The sequence below is a fragment of the Pseudochaenichthys georgianus genome, unplaced genomic scaffold, assembly GCF_902827115.2.
Source record: "Pseudochaenichthys georgianus unplaced genomic scaffold, fPseGeo1.2 scaffold_688_arrow_ctg1, whole genome shotgun sequence".
Taxonomy (NCBI): domain Eukaryota; kingdom Metazoa; phylum Chordata; class Actinopteri; order Perciformes; family Channichthyidae; genus Pseudochaenichthys; species Pseudochaenichthys georgianus.
In genome coordinates, this window is record NW_027263242.1 from 57,451 (window position 1) to 67,500 (window position 10,050).

General features: G+C 52.7%; 1 protein-coding gene across 1 annotated transcript in view; it reads right to left on the reverse strand.

Moving 5' to 3' along the window:
- Window positions 1-10,050, reverse strand: part of LOC117443852 (sodium channel protein type 4 subunit alpha B-like) — a gene marked incomplete at its 3' end in the record, with an annotated part of 71,338 nt that overhangs the window by 57,447 nt on the left and 3,841 nt on the right. The window contains exons 2-5 of the mRNA XM_034079670.2: window positions 8,221-8,362; window positions 5,263-5,373; window positions 2,739-2,860; window positions 1,897-1,986 (exon numbers count right to left, since the gene is read on the reverse strand). Coding sequence (XP_033935561.1) covers window positions 1,897-1,986; window positions 2,739-2,860; window positions 5,263-5,373; window positions 8,221-8,362 — 465 coding nt within the window. The remainder of the gene's footprint in view (window positions 1-1,896; window positions 1,987-2,738; window positions 2,861-5,262; window positions 5,374-8,220; window positions 8,363-10,050) is intronic.

Here is a 10,050-nt window from a genome sequence, read left to right on the forward strand (position 1 = left end):
TCTGAGGTAATAAAGAGAGAGAGAAGTAGGAACATTTCCTCATAGACTTCTCTACAATCTGAGGTAACAAAGAGAGAGAGAAGTAGGAACATTTCCTCATAGACTTCTCTACAATCTGAGGTAATAAAGAGAGAGAGAGAAGTAGGAACATTTCCTCATAGACTTCTCTACAATCTGAGGTAATAAAGAGAGAGAGAAGTAGGAACATTTCCTCATAGACTTCTCTACAATCTGAGGTAATAAAGAGAGAGAGAGAAGTAGGAACATTTCCTCATAGACTTCTCTACAATCTGAGGTAATAAAGAGAGAGAGAAGCAGGAACATTTCCTCATAGACTTCTATACAATCCGAGGTAATAAAGAGAGAGAGAGAGAAAAGCAGGAACATTTCCTCATAGACTTCTATACAATCTGAGGTAATAAAGAGAGAGAGAGAGAGAAAAGCAGGAACATTTCCTCATAGACTTCTATACAATCTGAGGTAATAAAGAGAGAGAGAGAGAGAGAGAGAGAAAAGCAGGAACATTTCCTCAGACTTCTCTACAATCTGAGGTAATAAAGAGAGAGAGAGAGAGAGAGAGAAAAGCAGGAACATTTCCTCATAGACTTCTCTACAATCTGAGGTAATAAAGAGAGAGAGAGAGAAGTAGGAACATTTCCTCATAGACTTCTCTACAATCTGAGGTAATAAGAGAGAGAGAAGTAGGAACATTTCCTCATAGACTTCTATACAATCTGAGGTAATAAAGAGAGAGAGAAGTAAGGAACATTTCCTCATAGACTTCTCTACAATCTGAGGTAATAAAGAGAGAGAGAAGTAGGAACATTTCCTCATAGACTTCTCTACAATCTGAGGTAATAAAGAGAGAGAGAGAAGTAGGAACATTTCCTCATAGACTTCTATACAATCTGAGGTAATAAAGAGAGAGAGAGAAGTAGGAACATTTCCTCATAGACTTCTATACAATCTGAGGTAATAAAGAGAGAGAGAGAGAGAGAAAAGCAGGAACATTTCCTCATAGACTTCTCTACAATCTGAGGTAATAAAGAGAGAGAGAGAGAAGTAGGAACATTTTCTCATAGACTTCTATACAATCTGAGGTAATAAAGAGAGAGAGAAGTAGGAACATTTCCTCATAGACTTCTCTACAATCTGAGGTAATAAAGAGAGAGAGAAGTAGGAACATTTCCTCATAGACTTCTCTACAATCTGAGGTAATAAAGAGAGAGAGAGAAGTAGGAACATTTCCTCATAGACTTCTCTACAATCTGAGGTAATAAAGAGAGAGAGAAGTAGGAACATTTCCTCATAGACTTCTCTACAATCTGAGGTAATAAAGAGAGAGAGAAGTAGGAACATTTCCTCATAGACTTCTATACAATCTGAGGTAATAAAGAGAGAGAGAGAGAGAGAGAGAAGTAGGAACATTTTCTCATAGGGTCGCCCCCTGCTGGTTATCAGAGACGATGCAGCTTTAAGGAACCTCTCTTTGACTCTTGGGTTTCTGTTTCGACACTTTAGATGTAATACCTCTTATCTTTCCTCTAGCGCCCCCTCAGCACAAACTGTTCATGTTGTTGTATTCTCCAGGCTGCCGCCGTGCGAATGCACTGAAGACAGCAGTGGACTTCCTGAGGATAGCTGAGGTCAAACAGATTCTCACACTGAGGACGGTTTGTTCAGAGATTCAGACGTGCCCTTCAAAATACATTGCTATGCTGTGAGTCACTTCTGTTGTTTCCTGACAGCTGTGTGTGTGTGTGTGTGTGTGTGTGTGTGTGTGTGTGTGTGTGTGTGTGTGTGTGTGTGTGTGTGTGTGTGTGTGTGTGTGTGTGTGTGTGTGTGTGTGTGTGTGTGTGTGTGTGTGTGTGTGTGTGTGTGTGTGTGTGTACTCACTCCACAGTGCTGCTCCACTCTGGAGGTTCGCTCAGCGTCATGAACACACAGCTGCTGAGGATCGTCAGGAGGATGAACAAACTGAATAAAGTTTTCTTTATTAAGAACAAACTCAGCGAAATGTGAAACAAACATGAGCGGCATCACATCTCTGCAGTAAAGTCAGCCTGCAGGGTTACCCAGGTTAGGGTTACCCAGGTTAGGGTTACCCAGGTTAGGGTTACCCAGGTTAGGGTTACCCAGGTTAGGGTTAACCAGGTTAGGGTTACCCAGGTTAGGGTTACCCAGGTTAGGGTTACCCAGGTTAGGGTTACCCAGGTTAGGGTTAACCAGGTTAGGGTTAACCAGGTTAGGGTTACCCAGGTTAGGGTTACCCAGGTTAGGGTTACCCAGGTTAGGGTTACCCAGGTTAGGGTTAACCAGGTTAGGGTTACCCAGGTTAGGGTTAACCAGGTTAGGGTTAACCAGGTTAGGGTTAACCAGGTTAGGGTTAACCAGGTTAGGGTTATCCAGGTTAGGGTTAACCAGGTTAGGGTTACCCAGGTTAGGGTTAACCAGGTTAGGGTTACCCAGGTTAGGGTTAACCAGGTTAGGGTTAACCAGGTTAGGGTTAACCAGGTTAGGGTTACCCAGGTTACTAATGTTCCAGAAACACATAAACACATAAACTGTGACTGCCTTGAAGTGTCTCTAAAAGAGATGTTCCTTATACTAAGGATAACACGACCTCACAGTTCTCACATGATGAACAGTGTGTGTATATATATATATATGTATATATATATGTATATATGTATATATATATCTCATCTGTTATACGTCTATATACTGATAGAGGATATGAGTGGGTGAGGGTCAGGACGATGGCGGCTCTCCTCAGAGGGTTGGAGGCACTCAGCAGGGAGAGAGCCGGACCGCCATGAAACCTGTGGAGGACATTTCCTCTGCTGAGGACCACGAAGGTCTGCAGACAGACAGAGAGACAGGTCAGAGAGACGGGTCAGAGAGACGGGTCAGAGAGACAGACAGAAAGACAGACAGACAGAGAGACAGGTCAGAGAGACGGGTCAGGTCAGAGAGAGAGAGAGACAGACAGAGAGACAGAGAGACAGGTCAGAGAGACGGGTCAGAGAGACAGGTCAGAGAGACAGACAGAGAGACGGGTCAGAGAGACAGGTCAGAGAGACAGACAGAGAGACAGGTCAGAGAGACAGGTCAGAGAGACAGACAGGTCAGAGAGACGGGTCAGAGAGACGGGTCAGAGAGACAGACAGAGAGACAGGTCAGAGAGACAGGTCAGAGAGACAGACAGAGAGACAGGTCAGAGAGACGGGTCAGAGAGACGGGTCAGAGAGACAGGTCAGAGAGACGGACAGAGAGACAGGTCAGAGAGACAGACAGAGAGACAGACAGAGAGACAGGTCAGAGAGACAGGTCAGAGAGACGGGTCAGAGAGACAGGTCAGAGAGACAGACAGGTCAGAGAGACAGACAGGTCAGAGAGACAGGTCAGAGAGACAGGTCAGAGAGACAGACAGGTCAGAGAGACAGGTCAGAGAGACAGGTCAGAGAGACAGACAGGTCAGAGAGACAGACAGGTCAGAGAGACAAGTCAGAGACACAGACAGAGAGACAGGTCAGAGAGATGGGTCAGAGAGACGGGTCAGAGAGACAGGTCAGAGAGACAGACAGGTCAGAGAGACAGACAGGTCAGAGAGACAGACAGAGAGACAGGTCAGAGAGACAGGTCAGAGAGACAGACAGGTCAGAGAGACAGGTCAGAGAGACAGGTCAGAGAGACAGACGGGTCAGAGAGACAGGTCATACAGACAGGTCAGAGAGACAGGTCAGAGAGACAGACAGAGAGACAGACAGAGAGACGTGTCAGAGAGACAGACGGGTCAGAGAGACAGACAGGTCAGAGAGACAGGTCAGAGAGACAGACGGGTCAGAGAGACAGACAGGTCAGAGAGACAGGTCAGAGAGACAGGTCAGAGAGACGGGTCAGAGAGACAGGTCAGAGAGACAGGTCAGAGAGACAGGTCAGAGAGACAGACGGGTCAGAGAGACAGGTCAGAGAGACAGACAGAGAGACAGACAGAGAGACAGGTCAGAGACACAGGTCAGAGACACAGGTCAGAGAGACGGGTCAGACAGACAGGTCAGAGAGACAGGTCAGAGAGACAGGTCAGAGACACAGGTCAGAGAGACGGGTCAGAGAGACGGGTCAGAGAGACAGACAGAGAGACAGACAGAGAGACGTGTCAGAGAGACAGACAGGTCAGAGAGACAGGTCAGAGACACAGGTCAGAGAGACAGGTCAGAGAGACAGACGGGTCAGAGAGACAGACAGGTCAGAGAGACAGGTCAGAGAGACAGGTCAGAGAGACGGGTCAGAGAGACAGACAGGTCAGAGAGACAGGTCAGAGAGACGGGTCAGAGAGACAGGTCAGAGAGACAGGTCAGAGAGACAGACGGGTCAGAGAGACAGACAGGTCAGAGAGACAGGTCAGAGAGACAGACAGAGAGACAGACAGACAGAGAGACAGGTCAGAGACACAGGTCAGAGACACAGGTCAGAGACACAGGTCAGAGAGACGGGTCAGACAGACAGGTCAGAGAGACGGGTCAGAGAGACGGGTCAGAGAGACGGGTCAGAGAGACAGGTCAGAGAGACAGGTCAGAGAGACGGGTCAGAGAGACAGGTCAGAGAGACAGGTCAGAGAGACGGGTCAGAGAGACGGGTCAGAGAGACAGGTCAGAGAGACAGACAGGTCAGAGAGACGGGTCAGAGAGACGGGTCAGAGAGACGGGTCAGAGAGACAGGTCAGAGAGACAGACAGAGAGACAGACAGAGAGACGTGTCAGAGAGACAGACAGGTCAGAGAGACAGGTCAGAGACACAGGTCAGAGAGACGGGTCAGAGAGACGGGTCAGAGAGACAGGTCAGAGAGACAGACAGAGAGACAGACAGAGAGACGTGTCAGAGAGACAGACAGGTCAGAGAGACAGGTCAGAGAGACAGGTCAGAGAGACAGGTCAGAGAGACAGTCAGAGAGACGGGTCAGAGAGACAGACAGGTCAGAGAGACAGGTCAGAGAGACTGGTCAGAGAGACAGTCAGAGAGACGGGTCAGAGAGACAGTCAGAGAGATAGACAGAGAGACATGTCAGAGAGACAGACAGGTCAGAGAGACAGTCAGAGAGACGGGTCAGAGAGACAGTCAGAGAGACAGGTCAGAGAGACAGACAGGTCAGAGAGACAGGTCAGAGAGACGTGTCAGAGAGACAGACAGGTCAGAGAGACAGTCAGAGAGACGGGTCAGAGAGACAGTCAGAGAGACAGACAGAGAGACAGACAGACCGACCTTCTGCGATTGGTAGTAGGGATCCATATCCTCCAATGGGATGTTCAGAAACTCTGGGGGCGGGTCTCCGAAGAAGAAGGGGAGGGGCTTCCCAGCCTCCAGCTGAACGACCTGCAGAGAGTCAACCAATCAGGAGAGACCACATCACAGTCGCAGGTTCTGACCCGGGAATTGGACTCTCACAGGCAGGCTTGGAATTTCGTCATTTTAGGGGCAAGGCCATTTGGCCTTCCCGTTCACATTTTTTTTAAGGGCACAAAGGCCACATGGCAGGGCACAAAGGCCACATGACAGGGCACAAAGGCCACATGACAGGGCACAAAGGCCACATGACACGGCACAAAGGCCACATGACAGGGCACAAAGGCTACATGACAGGGCACAAAGGCCACATGACAGGGCACAAAGGCAACATGGCAGGGCACAAAGGCCACATGACAGGGCACAAAGGCTACATGACAGGGCACAAAGGCCACATGACAGGGCACAAAGGCAACATGACAGGGCACAAAGGCAACATGGCAGGGCACAAAGGCCACATGACAGGGCACAAAGGCCACATGACACGGCACAAAGGCCACATGACACGGCACAAAGGCCACATGGCAGGGCACAAAGGCCACATGGCAGGGCACAAAGGCCACATGACAGGGCACAAAGGCCACATGGCAGGGCACAAAGGCCACATGGCAGGGCACAAAGGCTACATGACAGGGCACAAAGGCCACATGACAGGGCACAAAAGCAACATGACAGGGCACAAAGGCAACATGGCAGGGCACAAAGGCCACATGACAGGGCACAAAGGCTACATGACAGGGCACAAAGGCCACATGACAGGGCACAAAGGCCACATGACAGGGCACAAAGGCCACATGGCAGGGCACAAAGGCCACTTGACAGGGCACAAAGGCCACTTGACAGGGCACAAAGGCCACATGGCAGGGCACAAAGGCCACTTGACAGGGCACAAAGGCCACATGACAGGGCACAAAGGCAACATGGCAGGGCACAAAGGCCACATGACAGGGCACAAAGGCCACATGACAGGGCACAAAGGCCACATGGCAGGGCACAAAGGCCACTTGACAGGGCACAAAGGCCACTTGACAGGGCACAAAGGCCACATGGCAGGGCACAAAGGCCACATGACAGGGCACAAAGGCCACATGACAGGGCACAAAGGCAATATGGCCCCCCCATTGTAACCACTGGCCCCACCATTGTAACCACTGGCCCTCCCATGGTAACCACTGGCCCCCCCATTGTAACCACTGGCCCCACCATTGTAACCTCTGGCCCCCCCCTGGTAACCACTGGCCCCCCCATTGTAACCTCTGGCCCCCCCATGGTAACCACTGGCCCCCCCATGGTAACCTCTGGCCCCCCCATTGTAACCACTGGCCCCCCCATTGTAACCACTGGCCCCACCATTGTAACCACTGGCCCCCCCATGGTAACCACTGGCCCCCCCATGGTAACCACTGGCCCCACCATTGTAACCACTGCCCCCCCCATTGTAACCTCTGGCCCCCCCATTGTAACCACTGCCCCCCCCCCATGGTAACCTCTGGCCCCCCCATGGTAACCTCTGGCCCCCCCATGGTAACCTCTGGCCCCCCCCATGGTAACCTCTGGCCCCCCCATGGTAACCACTGGCCCTCCCATGGTAACCACTGGCCCTCCCATGGTAACCACTGGCCCTCCCATGGTAACCACTGGCCCCCCCATTGTAACCACTGGCCCCACCAATGTAACCTCTGGCCCCACCATTGTAACCACTGGCCCCACCATTGTAACCTCTGGCCCCCCCATTGTAACCTCTGGCCCCCCCAAGGTAACCTCTGGCCCCCCCCATGGTAACCTCTGGCCCCCCCATTGTAACCTCTGGCCCCCCCATGGTAACCTCTGGCCCCCCCATGGTAACCACTGGCCCCCCCATTGTAACCTCTGGCCCCCCCCCATGGTAACCTCTGGCCCCCCCATGGTAACCTCTGGCCTCCCCATGGTAACCTCTGGCCTCCCCATGGTAACCACTGGCCCACCCATGGTAACCACTGGCCCCCCCATGGTAACCACTGGCCCCCCCATGGTAACCTCTGGCCCCCCCATTGTAACCTCTGGCCCCCCCATTGTAACCTCTGGCCCCCCCATGGTAACCTCTGGCCCCCCCATGGTAACCTCTGGCCCCCCCATGGTAACCACTGGCCCCCCCATTGTAACCACTGGCCCCCCCATTGTAACCTCTGGCCCCCCCATGGTAACCTCTGGCCCCCCCCCATGGTAACCTCTGGCCCCCCCATGGTAACCTCTGGCCCCCCCCCATGGTAACCTCTGGCCCCCCCATGGTAACCTCTGGCCCCCCCATGGTAACCTCTGGCCCCCCCATGGTAACCACTGGCCCCCCCATTGTAACCACTGGCCCCCCCATTGTAACCTCTGGCCCCCCCATGGTAACCTCTGGCCCCCCCCATGGTAACCTCTGGCCCCCCCATGGTAACCTCTTCCTCATTTTCCTCAATTGTTCATATTTGGTTTATTAAAATAATGATATTGTGGTCATTGTTAAAAAATGTCTGTTATTATTATGAGTATTATTATGAGTATAATGCGCTTTCTGCCTTCCTGTCATCAGGAGTTAGACATGTAGAGTAGATTAGAGCCTTCATGACCCTAAACTGCTGGGACACTTCCCTCTAGCCACACCTTCATACTGTCTACTCTTCACTTCCTGTCGGCACGGGTCGATTGAGGCACAGAGCCACAGAAGACCTCATACTGGCATCACATGGAGAGGTGCAGTGACGCGTCCTGAACCAGGAAGTAGCTGCTGGCTCCACAGAAAGCAATGGGATTGTTGTTATCTCGCCTCCTAGTTCCACAGCCTTGAGGCCTTGTTCTGAACCGAGTTCACACACAACCTGCTTTACATTAAAGAGTCCTTCACAACATCTGTACCTCTGAGGTCTGCCGGTCCTGGATCCGCTCTCCGGAGGCCGGTTTGAGGCGTCTGAAGGTCTCAGATCCAGCAGGAGGCAGCAGAGACGCCATCCGGGTTCCCTTCAGTCGGGCTCGGACCCCGCCCTCCATCAGCTGCTTCCTGTTAGGGGGGGGGGGGGGGTTTAGACGTATTCAAGTCAACTATCGATAATGTCGTCAGGGCTTAGCCTGCAGCTCATACTGTCCTATAGTGAACCGGTAAATGTCTCCGTTAGTTATATTCCAATATAAACGGACAAGTCAAATCAAGCAATCTGATTGGTTCTTAGCCGTGATATAATGAGCATACATCACGGCCTGAAGTGAGCTATTGCTTCATATATTCATGTTGGTCTACATGCATAAACCCCGTCTGACATCTCAGACCCCTGCAGGAAGACAGACCCCCTGCAGGAAGACAGACCCCCTGCAGAAAGACAGACCCCCTGCAGGAAGACAGACCCCCTGCAGGAAGACAGACCCCCTGCAGGAAGACAGACCCCCTGCAGAAAGACAGACCCCATCAGGAAGACAGACCCCCTGCAGGAAGACAGACCCCCTGCAGGAAGACAGACCCCCTGCAGGAAGACAGACCCCCTGCAGGAAGACAGACCCCTGCAGGAAGACAGACCCCCTGCAGGAAGACAGACCCCTGCAGGAAGACAGACCCCCTGCAGGAAGACAGACCCCCTGCAGGAAGACAGACCCCCTGCAGGAAGACAGACCCCTGCAGGAAGACAGACCCCCTGCAGGAAGACAGACCCCCTGCAGGAAGACAGACCCCCTGCAGGAAGACAGACCCCAGCAGGAAGACAGACCCCAGCAGGAAGACAGATCCCCTGCAGGAAGACAGAACCCCTGCAGGAAGACAGACCCCCTGCAGGAAGACAGACCCCTGCAGGAAGATAGACCCCCTGCAGGAAGACAGACCCCCTGCAGGAAGACAGACCCCCTGCAGGAAGACAGACCCCAGCAGGAAGACAGACCCCATCAGGAAGACAGATCCCCTGCAGGAAGACAGAACCCCTGCAGGAAGACAGACCCCCTGCAGGAAGACAGACCCCTGCAGGAAGACAGACCCCCATCAGGAAGACAGATCCCCTGCAGGAAGACAGACCCCTGCAGGAAGACAGACCCCAGCAGGAAGACAGACCCCATCAGGAAGACAGATCCCCTGCAGGAAGACAGACCCCTGCAGGAAGACAGACCCCACCAGGAAGACAGATCCCCTGCAGGAAGACAGACCCCTGCAGGAAGACAGACCCCATCAGGAAGACAGATCCCCTGCAGGAAGACAGACCCCTGCAGGAAGACAGACCCCATCAGGAAGACAGATCCCCTGCAGGAAGACAGACCCCTGCAGGAAGACAGATCCCCTGCAGGAAGACAGACCCCTGCAGGAAGACAGACCCCAGCAGGAAGACAGACCCCATCAGGAAGACAGATCCCCTGCAGGAAGACAGACCCCTGCAGGAAGACAGACCCCATCAGGAAGACAGACCCCCTGCAGGAAGACAGACCCCTGCAGGAAGACAGACCCCATCAGGAAGACAGACCCCCTGCAGGAAGACAGAACCCCTGCAGGAAGACAGACCCCTGCAGGAAGACAGACCCCAGCAGGAAGACAGACCCCATCAGGAAGACAGATCCCCTGCAGGAAGACAGACCCCTGCAGGAAGACAGACCCCAGCAGGAAGACAGACCCCATCAGGAAGACAGACCCCCTGCAGGAAGACAGACCCCATCAGGAAGACAGACCCCCTGCAGGAAGACAGACCCCATCAGGAAGACAGACCCCCTGCAGGAAGA